This window comes from Perognathus longimembris, chromosome 4 (assembly GCF_023159225.1).
Source record: "Perognathus longimembris pacificus isolate PPM17 chromosome 4, ASM2315922v1, whole genome shotgun sequence".
Taxonomy (NCBI): domain Eukaryota; kingdom Metazoa; phylum Chordata; class Mammalia; order Rodentia; family Heteromyidae; genus Perognathus; species Perognathus longimembris.
This window is the reverse complement of record NC_063164.1, coordinates 49,927,773-49,944,398: the sequence shown is the minus strand read 5'-3', so window position 1 is coordinate 49,944,398 and position 16,626 is coordinate 49,927,773. Positions and strand designations below refer to the sequence as shown.

The window sequence follows — 16,626 nt, the reverse complement described above, 5'->3', positions numbered from 1 at the left end:
CTCTGCCTGTGCTGGCTTCAAACTGATCCTCAGATCTCAGCCTCTTGAATAGCTAAGATTACAGGCATGAAACACTAGCAAGCAGCTATCACTTTATTCTGTATTAATATCACAGCCATTTCTAAGCTCAGAGTATCTGTCACATAGCAGGAACTCCACATATACAGTAAATTACTGTCTTTTGGTTCAGCACAAGAAAGCTAAATCAGCACTGGTATTAAGTGGAGGAAAAAAAGTTAGAAGTTACATATTTAATATGCTTAAAATCTACTTACATGCAATGTATTTAAATAAGAACACAGAACTTCTTTTCAATTGATTGTCTTTGAGTTTGTGTGTTTGTGTTTTCATGCTCGGGAACACTCACAAATAAAATCCAAAGTCTTCACGATAGCCTATCACATACTGACTCCTGTCTCCTCACTACTTTTTCCCTATAATTTTCTCTCTGTATTTACTTGATTAAGCTGCTTCAGAGCCTTTGCACTTGCCATTCCTTTTCCTTGACCTGAGCATTCTTCCAATTCTTTCATGGTGTGTGACCTTCTATAGCCATCTTAACTAAACTAATCTCCCTTTACTTTGTTATTATTCACTGCCCTAATAATTATTTGCATTATACTTAATGTTTGTTTGTTATAAGTCTATTACTACACGAGAATATAGTTCTACAGGTTCACTACCTAGAAAGGTACAAGACACACACACACAGAGAATTTAGTAGTCATGTGCTTATATAAGGAAGAAGAAACCTTTTAAAATACCTCAATGAGCTCAATCTTCATAAGAAATGTTAACATGAACTTTATATTCATGTCAGCTTTTATGAAATTACTTTCTCTTCTGAAGTATTAAAAGACTGGATACCTATGAGGAGTTCTAACTTTTTAAATAAGGGCAAACTCAAAATTCCCAAGCTAATTAATTCAGAACACATTCTTGAATAGAATTAAATACTAGTGATGAAAAGAATAAAAAAAAATGACACAACAAAGAAAACAGATGCCAAAGTATGCGTCACTCAAACTGTAGTATTTCTACTACCTTCTAAGTAAAATATGTTTTTATGGTGAGTATCATAATCTACTGTTTTTGATGGGAAAATGTTTCCTAGGTTACTTCAAAATGAAGCTGTACAACACTTTGAGTAATGACTCTCACATATAGATTTAATTCTACAGATAGATTTTATTTTTCACTCTAGCTATTGCAACAGTTGCCCATTATGGGGAAAGATGAGAAGAAATGTGGTGAGTCTCAGAAATGAACAAACTTATTTTCAAGGAATTAAGATTTGGAGAAGGGATGAGAGTGGGAAGAAAGATCAGGTTGCATCTCTATCACCATCCAGAAACACTGCCCTTACGTTGGATTTTTCAGCCTTGGGAAAATTGCAGTTTCATAGTTAGGAAAAAATCCTACCATGACAAATCTATATGTAAGGGTTGGAAATAGATTGATTATCTGCATGGATACCTTTTCTTTGCAAATTTTATGTATTCATTAAAATTTTATATATTCATTATGATTCAGTGAAATCACAAAATTCTAGGGTCTGTGGGATGCAGCTCAGTAGCATAGTATGTACCTAGAAGGTGTATGGCCTTGAGTTAAATCTCCAGTACTACAAAAACTAAGCCAAAATTTCTAGCACTGGAAGGGAATCTTTAATGCTTTATTTTCAAAACTTCTGTATCTTCAACAAAGACAGAAACCAAGATACAGGTGATTACAATGGAACTAATTTTAAAAGTTTTTTAAAGAACAAACTCCTAATTTTTAAAAGTGTTGCTATTATGATGACTAAGGAATAACCTACACTAGTGGAATCCAAGGTGTAACAAAAATCATCTAAGCTATAAATTGGAAAATGACAGAACTATACACAGATAACAGAAGCGGTACCACAGGAGTCTCACTGCTCTAAATGTGTATGTGATGTCATTTTGTTCTATAATTCACATAGCAGAAAAAAAAAACAAAACAAGGCAATGTATCCAGAAGATACATTCATAAACCTTACAAGTCCTTTGCCTTCCATTTATTTTTGAAATATGATCATTAAATCTGGATATATTTATACACAGCACATTTATGTGAACATTTTATGTGAGCAATATGAATAAACTGCGTTCTACATGAAAGGCTAAGTAATTTTCCCAAAGTCAAAGAGCTAATAAGCAACAAATACTGTAATATTAGCATTTCAAATTTTAAAGTAATATTCTTAATAAACCTGAATTCCTGATAATATCTACTCCCTAATTTACAAATGGTACATGTTCTCAAAGTTTCTTAGAGTTCTTTTCTCTAATAGAAATGTTAATTGTACCTATTCTTTCAGTCTAGCCTTCAAAAGTTTACTCATCTATAGGTGAACAATATTAGTTCCAAAGGTAGGTCTTATGACTGGGGAATACAAAAGAACAGGAGGGTAAAAAAAACATTTTCTCCTATTCCAAATAAGCAGGATATATCAGACAAGACTCAGAGATTACTCAAATTAACATGGTCCCCTTTCTTTTCAAATGCCTTTGCCCAGGGAATACTGCTTGTGGTTTCATTTTAAATTCTTTGACTCTTATCCTCCAGTGGTCCAACCAACACTTCAAACCTCTCCACTTCTATCAAATGCTAGTCAAAAACTAGGCACACAATACATAGTATTCCCAAACTATCAGTTTTCCTGGTACTGGGGCATAACTGGAGATAAGCATCCCAGACTTTCCTGCAGGGGATGGCTTTTGAATTGCAATCCTCAGGTCTCAGCTTCCTGAGTAACTAAGATTACAGGCATGAGCCACCAGCCCCAATCTTTAGGTGTAGAAATAGTGTAGAAAACTATCAAAAGCCGAGTGGTGGGGCAAAAACAAAACAAAACAAAAAAAACCCCCACAAAAACCTAAATCATACTTACATCATAGTATAATAAAAGTTAATAATAAACTTTTATGTATTTAAAATTCCTTTCATAAACTTGATATATTGCCCTTGACTATTCAATAAGCCTAAAAGACTGTCCAATTTCCAAGTATTTATCTAACTACCTTGAATCATTTCATGACTTAGAATGACTCATATATTCACTAAAAAATATTATTAAGTGACTATGAGCCCATCAGAGTATATATAATTGTATGTGTAAAATACACATACTGAAGAAGTCTGAATGTCTTGATTTGACTTACATATTCTTGGTGAACACAGCTATAGATTATAATGAAACAAAACGTAACTATCATCTAGAAACATTTTTTAGAAGACAGGGACAAGAGAATGCAAAAATGAAATATAATTGGTAGCTATGAGGTGCAAAAGGTACCTTAAAATTAGTTTGTTCTACTGATTTCCTAATTGGATGGAACACATTACTAACAAAGCAGCAAAGGTGCAAAGATTGAAACTAAAACCTCTAATTAAGCAATGGTTTGACAGTCTGAATGTCCTGTACCTGCCTGACATACCATGACTCAGTAGACAATCCAAAATGAAAATTAACACAGCATATAGTATAATCTTGGTTTTGAGTAAAACTGATTATGTTTAGAAAATGAAAATCTCAAGTGTTCAAAAATCATCAGCACCCACCAAAAACTTCTACATACCTTTATTCATTCAAGAAATAGCAATTTGCAATAAAAAATAGGTTTCTATGGATTCTCTCACAATGTCTTGATTACTGTCATCTGATCATAATGTAACTGCAACCAACCTGCTTGCCACATCAAATTCTCTTCAGGGGCTAGGTCTTAATCATAAATCAACACAATAATGAATTCAACATTGTGAAAAATAGTGGGTAGATGCTTGGATCTATTCCAGTTTTCACATCTTTTGAAAGGTCAATACACCTAACTCACTAACATACTAGATTTATCTACCAAAATGCTTTCTTTCTTTTCTAAGATTAAAAAATAACATGTTGCCATTTAAATTTAAAGTGCAGTTTAATAATTAAAATGTTCATGACTTCTAAAATGGTGACTTGCGAAAATGTAGTTTTAATCTTCTTCTTGTGGTCAAAATCACAAATCTCTTTCCTGGTGGTTTAAAATAGTTTTCTAGATCTAAAAGACTCATGAATATTTTGGTGGGGTTAGGGGTGGAGTCAAGGATGATGGAACCTACTTGTCTCCTTAGGCTAGGCAAGCTCTCTGCCACTCTTCCTGCATGAGTCTTAATTTGCTACAGTAACATTTTACTAACCTTCAAAAGCAAAATCTTTTTCTTTTGCCAAAGAAGCAACTAATGCAAATGGAGCATATATATAAACATTACCAAAAAGCAAAATGCTAGCACAATTAAATGGATTTAGGAGTTAAAATGAATTTTAACTATTTACATCTGCTCGCAGTGTTATAAATGATGAAAACCTAGTGTTCATATCCTTCATAATAAAAATTTATTCTGTACTTTAATACAAAGGCTGTGTTGCATAAACAGAGGATTTAAAGCTGTGGCAGAGTGGCTGAATGAAAGGAAAATGGCAATCTTTCTGGCTCCAGTAGATGCCATTCCCTATCACACAATGTTTCCCACTCATAAATACATGACAAATACTTCCTCAATCATTTTTTACGAGCAGGGATGCACAGGGGGTAGTCAATGGCTAGCTTGAGGGAAAATAGGAACAGCAGGCGGCAGAAACTGTACAGAAAATGGCTATGTGGTAAATTCTCTTTTGGAACATCACTCAGTTACCCAGTCTTTGATCTTTCAGCTACAATTACACTAACTTCCACAAGCTCTAAACCCCTCCCCCAACACATACTCCAACCTTAAACCAGATCATTATTATACATAAAACCTACTAAAATTTTATTTTATAAAATAGGATCACTCATAGATTTACATTCTTGAAAATTAAAATTTGTTATTTAGACAAGAACTTATTTTCAATTGGTATAACCATATCATCATCACAACTGGCCTCAGAAAAAACATGGGGTGTCTGGCGACAGCTAAATCACAGACTGGCGTCTCCTAAGCAGTCTGTCTACCATTAGGGTCTGGGAAATGGTATTTACTATACAATTAGAGCCAGGGAGTTCTACCTGTAATCATCCAAATACAGGTGTGAGAAGCCCCTTTGGGCAAGGAAACTGACTCATCCCTATTCATGTAAACTTTGATGTCTGTATTGTTTCACTGGGCTCAGGAAACCTTTACCATTCATACTACTATGATAAGATTTATTATCCGAGGTCAAATAATAAATTTTTAAATTCTTTCCTAAAGACAACAATTTTTAACACATTAATCATCAAATTTATAAGAATCTGAACCAGATAGAACTGATTATTTTAAAGTTAATTACTTACTAGAGGACACTGACCAGTCTGAACTACATTTTTATGTTAAATTGATGCTTTCTAGAACATTACCAATAAAGAGGTTAAATTCTGCTTCCTATCAGAAACACAAAATGTCTTATAGTAATATCAACAGGGCATTTTTAGTTGCAGTAATTTCACAGAATTTATTCTAATGATTTATTGGAGTTAACCATCTGACATTAATTATTGTTTTGGCTTCCAGTCTATGAATGTTTATTTTTCAGTTTAAAGCCTTCTCACTCTTTGATATCATATGGAAATGAGAAATTTTAATGGAAAATTGAAACCATGTGCATCTAAGTACTTAATGAAGTACAGGGAGAAACCGACAATATATTTTAGGAGAATTCAGATATTCTGCTTTGGATAGTTTTGATTTGTTTCTATGACTCAACAGTATAAAATGCTGACAGTCCAGTGAGGCAAGTCAAAATGAGTACTATGCCAAATGTGTACAGGCCCACATGAACACGTGATACTCTGGAATTTTTAAGGACAGAAAACAAATCTGTACATTTTAGTTACATGTCACAAACGACAACAGGTGAATGTATATTGTTTTGTCTTTTTACACTGTTAACGTATTCAAAACAGGTACTCCATCTTTTCTGCACCTCCTCTTCTAGCTCTTTGGAGTTGTTTTTTTTTGCTTTGTTTTTTGTGCCAGTCTTGGGGCCTGAACTCTAGGACCTGGGCTCTGTCCCTGAGCTTTTGTGCTCAAGGCTACCACCCTTACCACTTAAACCATATTCCACTTCCAGGTTTTTATGGTGTTTAATTAGAGATAAGAAGCTCACGTATTTTCTTCAGATCTCAGCCTCCTGAGTAGCTTGAATTACAGGTGTTTGCCACCAGCATCAGCTAGCTTTCTGTTCTAAAGCATTCTATCTACAGTTTAAATTTTATGTCCAGCTACAACCCCACGTGGCTATTTCAAAGTTATTTATGATATCAATGCAGTTTTTTCTTAGCTTAACCAGTTTTACTGCTGCAAGTGCATTTGTTTTCCCTTTGTTACAGGAATAAAGAATAATGTCTAATTACTTAAACTTGATAAGCACAATTCAAAATTACTTTATTTAAGTTTTCTTTAAATTCTCCTGGTACAAATCAATTAGGATACTCCTCTCTGAACTTAGTAGGTAAAACCTTCTCATCCATTTCAAACTTTTTATAACAAGGAAAAATATTAACATCAACATAGTAATAAGCATAATTGTATATATGTTTGCATGTATATAAATAGGTACCTGAATAAGTGTGGAAATAAAAAACTTACCATTTGTTTTTCTTTCTAATGTAGTCTTTTTCAGAAAGATTAACCAAGTAGACCATTGGTTTTGAAGTCAAAAATAAGTGTTTATTTAACACTTCAATCTAAAGTAGAAGATAAAGAATCCCTTTTAAAAACTAAGTAAATGAGGTAAAACACTGACTGAATAATTTGAACTTTATTTAAAACAAGCAGGCATTTTCATTTGTATAATTCTTATTTCCAAACATATTATTAAGAAACATGAAGAGTAAAGTACAAAGGAAAAAAATTCTGTGAATAAGCAAAATTATGACAGAAATGGAAGTTTAATTAAATGTAATAGTAAGTATAAAATAACAAATCAAATTTGTTCTCTAAGAGGTCACAACAAAAGCATAATAGATGGTAAAAAAAGACATAAAGTATCATTAATAGATGTTATGGTATTTATAACTTACCTCTTTGTCATTCCAATCATGATAGAAACGAACAGGTTTCTTTTGATCTATAACCCAGGATTTGACTTTGCACATTATGTCCTATACATGATTGAGAAAAAAAGTAAACACAAACTAAATTCGAATCATTTAATTCTAAACACTAAAACAAAGTTTAAAATCCTCAACATAGTAATTTTTTAAAAGAAAGCAGACCTAATCAACACAATTATTTTCAGCATCTCATTAAAAAACAAATATTAAACTACTAGCTAGACATTAAAATTTTAATATATAAAAATGAGGATAGAACAATTACTAACAGTATGAAAAAATTCAAGACCATTCAATCACATCAGATACAAAATACAAGAAGTTAACATTACCTGGTGATGCCACATGTAAGACAAACATGCTATGGGAAGAGGGGGATGGGAGGGTATATTAGAGACAGACTAAACTATATTTTTTTCCTTAAAAAGAAAAATGAACTAAATAGATGAAATTGAGCCTATTATTTGTGATCTACGGTCTAAAATATTAAATGAACTGACCAAACCCTTTTTTCTTCTGGATTAATTTTTTTGCCAACACCTTTTCCCTGCCCACTTCTCCACAGCTCCCCCCACCCCAACCTGCCAAAGCCTCCATTACACAATGGCAAGAGCCCTGCACCAGTGACCTCCAACCAGCTGCATTCACTTTCAGAACATCTCTCTCTGCTGGAAATCTAAAGGCCTTTTAGTTAGCAAGCTAGTGTGCATTCAGAAGGAGTAACTGCAGGAAGAGCCCAATGTGCTTTGTTTCTCTGGCCTTTCTTCACAGAAAGATTAATCATCTGTGAAATGGAAACGGCAAACAGCAAGTGACACAAACTGAACCCTTCAAGCCTTTCCTCATCAGTTTTGTGGTTCTGAATCTAAAAGCTGCGTGTGGCAAGGTTCTCCTTACAGGCAGGTGTTAATAAAAGGCTTTGGGGTCTGACAGGTCAAACTTAGCTCTTCCAGAAGAAGCACATTTGAGAGTCATCTAGGTTTTTGTTTTGGGGAGTTTTCAGGAGCATTCTTTGGTTGACAATAATTTATGTGAAAAATTAAAATATGCCTTTCCCAAAATTTGCTGTAATCTACAATGTTCATTAGTAGATTTCTTGCATTTTCATGGATGTATTTTACATTGCCACAATCAGTTATTCTACATATGTCCATTTGTATAAATTATTCAATATTTAGTAAATGTTCCTTCCAAATCTTGCTGTTACTAACAGGAAAAATATAGAAAAAGCCTTATATCCTTAGATCCTGATTTGAAACCCTCCAGGAAAAGGACTTCCCACAGATTTTAACAAGGAAGGGGCAAGCTGAAAACTTTTAATGAAATCTAACATGTTCTGCTTAAGAATAATCACTTTTACTCTTCTATAACTGAATTTCACTCATAAATGTTTAAAAGTGGCTAATGTAACACCATTTCCTACAAGGAGAAGATCAAAGTGCTATATTACAAATGCATTATGATTAAAAAAGCCCTGTGCAGCCTTGCTATTAACTGTTCTTTAAACCCTAAAAGGCTTCCCATAGATCTCACTTGGCACTGCATATACAACCTTTGACAAGTAATGTAGACCATTTTTATTCATTGCCTAAAATTGTAGGCAATTATGTGCGTCACACTGGCCACCTGCAAATTCTGAATGCCTGCTGCAGTTGTCAGTGCAAAAAACTAATGTCGGAGGGGATTAATCTAGGGGGAGAGAGTCCTCTTTAATGGCTCCAGCAGGTGAAATGGCCCAGCTGGTTACTATGATGAGTGGCCAGAACAGCTTATGTAGAGACACGCAACAAGATTATATAAAAGAAGAAGAAAACAGAGGTACCATCTTATATTTGGTTCCATTAGGGTTTTTTCCCCCCAATTAAATAAAATAGATCAAAACCAATCCAAAAATAAGGAAACAAATTAAAATTTAATCACATAAAAAGTATAAAATACTTTTGTAACTATAAACATTTTTTACAAAACCAAAGGGCGTCAGTAAATGCTGATCACTAGTGAAGGAATTTCAGTATTTTTTGTTCATTTTAACTAAATCACTACTTCAGACAGAAATCTTACCATAAAAGCATTTTGACATTAATTTTTTCCCTCTCAAACCAAGATATTATACTATAAATTAGGAACACTCCAATTTTAATTAGTGAATTAACTCATTCTTACAGTTCTCAAACAGTATATTTCTTAAGGTCACATTTAAATCTCTTTAGAAAAGTTGACAAATTATAACCTAGTTTTTGAACAGTTGGAAGTACAATATTTTATACCTAGTACTTTCATAATTATTTTCACAAAAGATTTAATAGCTGAAAAAAAGACACCTTAGATTTACTAAAAGATTACAGTTTTACTTAAGACAAACCAAACTAGACTGCAATCAGATAAGATTATCTTTTACAAATGATTGATATCTAATATAGTTTTAATGTATTATTTTTATTCCATATAGGAAAATTAATTTTGGTTTTAATGAAAAAGATGTTGTAATTCTTATTTGTAAAACTAAATGAAAGAAAATTTGTGTGCTTATTTAGAAATAATGTTGACCCAGGCTAATTGAATTTTTTTCCTATTCTCATAAACACATGTATTAATAAGGATGGTTAGAACAATAATGGTTAGCTGAAAAAAATACACCATTCACTCCCTTTTAGCAAATGAGAAAAAGTACAAATAACACTTGAGTTTAATGCATCTAAAAGTTGGAGACTTCATATTTCACTATGTAGAAATACAGATGTAGGAGTATGAAATTGGGTTGTCTTAATAACTTTAATCAATTCTTCATTTTAAGTAATTCTATATGCCATGGAGTTACATAACAAAAAATTTCTGGAGGCTTCAACTTTTTACTTAGACTGCAGTCTGAAGTGCAGTAATTGAAGGGCTAACAATATAATGCTCAAGTTTGGGAATAAATACCAGGTTTATCACTTACTCCATTGATAAAATACTGGGGGGTTGCATATATCAAAGGGCATATAGGCACATAAAGTATCACAGAGTAAGTTATGTTATTTTGCTTCATTTTTGAGTCAGAGTCTTTTATGTAGCCAAGGATGGTCTTAAACTCATGATCCTCCCACTTCAGCTATATGAATATACTGTATGTATAATACCAGTGCTGAGATTATAGGCATGTGCTACCATGCCAGGCCAAATAATTGCCTTTTAATAGCAAAAAAAACTTAATTCAAACTCATTTGAATACCTTTTTCTTCTGCTATAGTTAGAGCCTGATTGGTAGTGCCACATTTGACTATTTTGACTATTTTACTGATTGTTGATGTTAGTGGTAAATGTTACTTGTTTAGACTCAAAGAGAATAAACAAAGTGTCTAAATTCCACAGCTACTTACATGGTAGAACTGAGGTTCAAATTCAGGTGTAAGAGACTTTTAAAGTTCATGTTCTAACACTGTGACCTATTTATCTTCATTAGGGCTTTACCAACTTCCTTAATTTAGGCAAGAAATCCTCAAGGTTGCTTTTCAAACCTCTCATTATAATTCAAGTCACCAGGCAAATTCAAATTCTTATTTTATTATATGGCATAATATCTAATGGTCAATCTACATATCATACAAATAGCAATATTTCTCTTTGCATATAGTAATATAACAATCCAGTCATTTACTAGATTTTTTTTATAGATTACCGACTAGACTTATTTTTCAGTCCTGATAATAAAAATTATTAACAAATGATCTATAAATTATCTCAGGGGTTCCTTAATGCCCAGCAATATATAAATTTTATTTTATATGATTCTGAGGGAAGATGAGACACATCTTACAATGGTATATATCTTTCCAAAGGGATCTATGATCCCCAAATCCAAAATCTTGGTTGTTAGTGATTCCGTAACAATACTCCTATGTCCCAACAGCCAAGCAAGTAAGTGCTTTAAGATGAGCATGATCTTAGATCAGAGGTCAAGATACTGACTCAGAACCTGCACTCAAAATTTCAGGCAGAACCTGTACTTGAAATTTCACTGTTAATATAAAATTCTATGCATTATAATTTTATTTAATGCAATTTTGGTTAAAATAATAACAAAGAGGCTAGAGAACATTATAAATTGAATATGTCATTATTTCTAAAACAGTCCTATACTGAAGGGTAAAAAAATATTTAGAAAGTCAGGTGCTGACTTCGTTTGGCTCATACCTGTAATTCTATCTATTCAGGAAGCTGAGAGCTGAGGACTGCAATTTGAGGCCAGCCTGGGCACGAAAGTGAGTGAGATTTATTTCCAATTAACCAACAAAAAGCCTAAGTGGTAGAGTGCTAGCCTTGAGCAGAAAGCTCAGGGACATGGCCCAGGCCCTGAGTTCAAGCCCCAGGACATTAATACAATAGAACACTTATAAACATTAAAACAGGATATGTGAATGCATTTGTATAGGAGAATTTCTAAAATATCCTAGTAAGGAAAAGGGCAGGGTCAGAACAACAGAATAAGATTAATAATAGGATTTTACAAAATAATATACATAATATGGCACATATAAGTAGAATCAGGGATAAAAATTACATAAGCATCTCAATAGACGCAGAAAAGGCCTTTGATAAAATTTAACACTCCTTCACAATAAAGGCCCTGGATAAATTATGTACTGAAGGATTTCATGTCAACACAGTAAAGAGTATCTACATAACAAACCTAATGACAACATCATACTCTGTGTGGAAAAAACCCCAAGTGTAAATCAAGGGAGTCCTCTAGCCAGATGCCAGTAGTTCACACCTATAATCCTAGCTACTCAGGAGGCTGAGATCTGAGGATTGCAGTTTGAAGCCAGCTTGGACAGAAAAGCCTGTGAGACTCCTATCTCCAATTAATCACAGGAAAAGCCTGAAATGGAGCTGTAGCAAAAGTGCTAGCCTTTAGCAAAAATAGCCCAGGAACAGCAGCCAGGCCCAGAGTTCAAGCCCCAGGATTGGCAAAAAAGGAAGAAAAAAAAAGTGTCCTCTAAAAATGAAGTATAAGTTAAGAGTATCATTCACTATCCATATTCAAGTACTAACTTAAAATTTCAGCCAGAGCAACTAGATAAGTCTACAGACACTACCAAAAGATTCAGAACTGGTCACTTCTGCAAAGCAGCAGGACACAAATTCAACATATAAAAACTAGTAGTTTGCAATATGTATCAATAATGAACTTGCTGAGAAATCAGCTTGTTTCTGTAAAATTGGGATAACTGAAATTGAACACAGTGATTTCTAAGACTAAATGAAAAAAATATGTAAAGCAACTGACACAGTTCCAAGCATACAATAAATATTATCGTATATATGACAGAAAGCAAAATGAGATTGCACTTGTTCTGACACTATATAGTACACATAAATAGATATACTAACACTGAAACTGGATAGATACCACATCAAACTGTTAACAGTTAACAGGTTAGAGTCTAGAAAGTGTTATCTTTTCTAAAACTGTAATTCTGGTGTTTTTCTGCTTTTGTTTGTTTTCAGTTTGGGGTTCCATCAAGGTGTCTCTCAAGGTAGGAAGTTCATTGTATGATTCTGTTTTTAAACTTTTTTTTTGCCAGTCCTGGGGCTTGAACTCGGGTCCTGGGCATTGCCCCTCAGCTTCTTTTGCTCAAGGCTAACACTCTACCATTTGAGCCACAACTCCACTTCTAGCTTTTTTTTTTTTTTTTTTTGGTAATTTATTGGAGATTAAGAGTCTCACATTATCCTGCCCAGGCTGACTTCAAACCACAATCCTCAGATCTCAGTCTACTGAATAGCTAGGATTACAGTATGAGCCAATAGTGCCGAACTATTTTTAAACTTTTAACCAATAAATACAACTTTTATAATAGGAAAAAATACTTATATTCATAAGATGAGAGGGAAAGGGGAAGGCTTCATTTCTTCTTTACCTACTATTTGTAATCCTAAAATTTGATGGCTAAATGAATATAGCAGTTTATCATGGTGATTAATTATTATTCTGTAATAATTATAACTTACAAGCCTAACACTTCCCTTTAGGCAAACCTGCCATGCTAATATTTGATGCTGATCCTCAGATGAGCTTTTTTCATGCTGATGAGGTAGATATAACACACCAACAATGCACTCAGACTAAAAGAAGTCAGAACAAAAACTTGCTCAAAACAGTCTTGCTGGAAGTTTACAATTTCCTCTAACTCATCCAATTGCCCTTTTAAATAGCTTCAAATAAGGAAAAGCAAAACTAGACTTTCTTTAATAAAACATCTCCATGGTACAGTCTAATCTTGGATATCTCTGAACCAAAGTGCCAAGCATTTGTTCATTTGTTATTCTATTAGGTGTTACTGTTTGACAAGGCCAGACTACTAGTCCATGTAACTACCATGTAACTACATACTTCAATGACCGAAACTCCCATTGACAAAAAAAAGACAATAAAAATGACAGAACTAAAGCAATGAGTTGTAAATACTGCTCTACATAACTGTGAGTGTATATGTGGGAATGTGGTATTTCCCATTTATTAAAACAATGGGTTAATTCTAGTAACGACAACTAGGGTAGAATCTATGTTGACAGTTCTTGTGACTGCTTGATCCACTGGTGCTGTACCAGATGAACCATGCCCCTGACCCAGCTTTTTGCAAGTTATTTTGGAGATCAAGTCTTGTGGACTTTACTGCCCACGCTGGCTTTGAATTTTGATTCTCCAAATCTCAACCTAGTTAGGATTATAGATGAGAGCCACCAGTGCCTAACTACTAATTTACTCATAAGGCATACAGATCTCAACAAAGAATTTGAACATTACTAATGATAAGAATACTGATTCCTAAAGGTAAGTCAGAATGGATTTTATCATGTTCAAAGAAGGGGCAAGGGAAACCTACAAATCTAATTTTAATAAAAGGGCTACTGAAGGACAGACATATGGAAGAAAACATCTTTTACAATGACAAAGCAAAAACTTTAATGATAACTGTAACCCCTCTGTAGATCACCTCTACAATAATAGTAAAATATATATATATATTTTTAAGTTAATGATGGACGAGTGAACAAATGGTAGTACTCACTAGATACTATGTTGAAAATGAACTATGCAACTTGTGGGTGAGGTCAGAGGGAAAAACTGGGGAAGAGCGATGGAAGGGGAAACACTGTCCAAAAAGAAATGTATTCATTACCTGACTTATGTAACAGTAACCCCTCTGTACATCACCTTTATAATAACAAAAAAAATTACAAAAAACCTTAATGAGCTGTCATAGTTGGTAGAACATAAAAAAAAAGCATCTGTGAAATGGCATAACATCATAGGAGAGAACAAAATGCAAAATGAAATTAGAAAAATGTGGGTAAGATGTCTAGAGCTGATGACTTAAAAGTTTTTTGTGTGTTTGTTTTTGTTTTTCGTTGGTCCTGGGGCTCAAACTCTGGGCCTGAGCACCATTTGAGTTTTTGTGCTCAAGGCTAGCGCTCTAACACTTGAGCCACAGCTCCACTTCTAGCTTTTTGTGGTTAATTGTGGTCTTTTCTGTCCAGGCTGGCTTCAAACGACAATCCTCAAATCTCTGTCTGCTAGGATTACTAACTAGGCTTATGGGTGTTAGCCACTGGTGCCTGCAAGGAAAGATTATTCTTAAAGAAGCCAAAATCAAACTAGGAAATAAAAGTGCAGACTGGAGACACAACTAATATGACAGAAAATAATTAATTGTCTTCAGATCAACCTTCAGAAGAGATTACACTGAAGCATATATATTCAATAAAACATATATGAGAATATAGCACAATGAAATATCATAGAATGAACATATAACTGCAACCATAGCCCTAACCAACATATATATTAAGACTTGTATAGTCCAATATTCTCCACAGAATCACTCCTGGATTCTTTGCATTACACATTAGTCTGTTATTGCAATATATAGGAATGGAATCATACATTACATACGTAATTGTGCGTCTGCTTATTTTACTCAGTTATTTATGAAATTCATCCATGCAGTTACATGAAATACATAGTTTTTTCTGCTATATAGTATTTCATTGCAGAAATATTTCACAATTTATTCATTCCACTGCTGATGAATGTCTAAGTTGTTTATACTTCCAGGCTAATAGGAATAAAAATGCTGTAACATTCTTACAATGTATTTTGGTTCGTCTATGGATGCATTTCTCATCTATCCATCTATATCCATCCATCCATCCATCGCCAATACTTGACCTCTGGGAGTTGCTCCCTTGTTTGACTTTTTCACTCACAGCTGGTACACAATTTGTGCTTTCAGCTTTTTCATGGTTAGTTGGGGATGAGTCTCATGGATTTGTCTGTCTAGAATGGCTTTGAACCTTGATAATCTTAACCTCCTTAGTAGCTGCCAGCACCTAGTGATGCATTTCTTTTGAGTATTGCCTAAGACTGAAACTAGACAGTTATTAGCCACACATTCACACAAACTATATGTTGTTCATCAGTTTTCAAAAGCAGATGTACTACTTTGCACCTCTATCTGTATTGTAGGAAGATTTCATTTTCTTCATATTGTTTCCAATAGTATTATCAGTTTTAATCATTTCTGATAACTGTTTGGTATTTCACTATGATCTGAATTTTCTCTTTTAAGGTACTTTTCTTGAATAAGTTACTTGTTGAAGATTTTTTCTTATTTATTTGTAGTCTTTCTTTGCACATTCTGAAAAGTTCTTTGATACTGCAAGCATCTTTCTCTCTAAGGCTACTGTTTTTAATAGTGGTCCTTATTTTAACATACTCTAACTTAAAATAATTTTCTTTATTATTATAAGTGACAAATAATAAAGTAATTTCCAAAGTCTTGAAAATATCCTACATTGCTTTATGAGTCTCCACTATAAAACATTTATAGACTCAACACCGTTTCATTTTTTCTAAATTTAATGTATTTATTAATTGAACACAAATTTTTTTGACAAGGTGTTGTGCATAAAGGGTACAGTTACATAGTAAGGCAGTGTGTACATTTCTTGTGATATCTTACGCCCTGTTTTTCTTTCCCTTCTCTAGGTCAGGTAGACATATATACAATACATAATGTATCAAGAACATATACAGTATCCACGTGGCCAAGCCCAAGAAAATTCACCTAGGGCTTTAAATGTAATGTCGATATTAGACAATATGTCGACAGTAGTCTTATATGAACGTACATACATAGCTTTTGAACTATTGTATTCCACTGAGAGGTCAATTTTTGACCTTTATATGTTGAGTAGTTGTTTGATTTTAGTTACATACTATTGGGTCGCTGACCCAATCCTGTGGGAAATACCATTTGACAAGCAGGTTTTGGCTTCACAGACCTGGTCTCTACTGTCTCTCCATCACCCTTTCTTAAGAGTCATATATCAGGGAGATCATGCCCCTTTGTTTTCTGTGTTCCAGGCCTGTCTCGCTCAACATTATTTGTTCAAGTTCTGACCATTTCCCTGCGAATAACAATAGTTCACAATTCCTAATTGCTATGTAGTATTCCATTGTGTATAGGTACCATATTTTTTGGATCCATTCACCTGT

General features: G+C 33.7%; 1 protein-coding gene across 1 annotated transcript in view; it reads right to left on the bottom strand.

Annotated features, from left to right (window-relative positions):
• Positions 1-16,626, bottom strand: part of Ola1 (Obg like ATPase 1) — a 116,647-nt gene that overhangs the window by 31,948 nt on the left and 68,073 nt on the right. Inside the window, exons 6-7 of the mRNA XM_048345229.1 lie at positions 7,050-7,130; positions 6,616-6,713 (exon numbers count right to left, since the gene is read on the bottom strand). Coding sequence (XP_048201186.1) covers positions 6,616-6,713; positions 7,050-7,130 — 179 coding nt within the window. The remainder of the gene's footprint in view (positions 1-6,615; positions 6,714-7,049; positions 7,131-16,626) is intronic.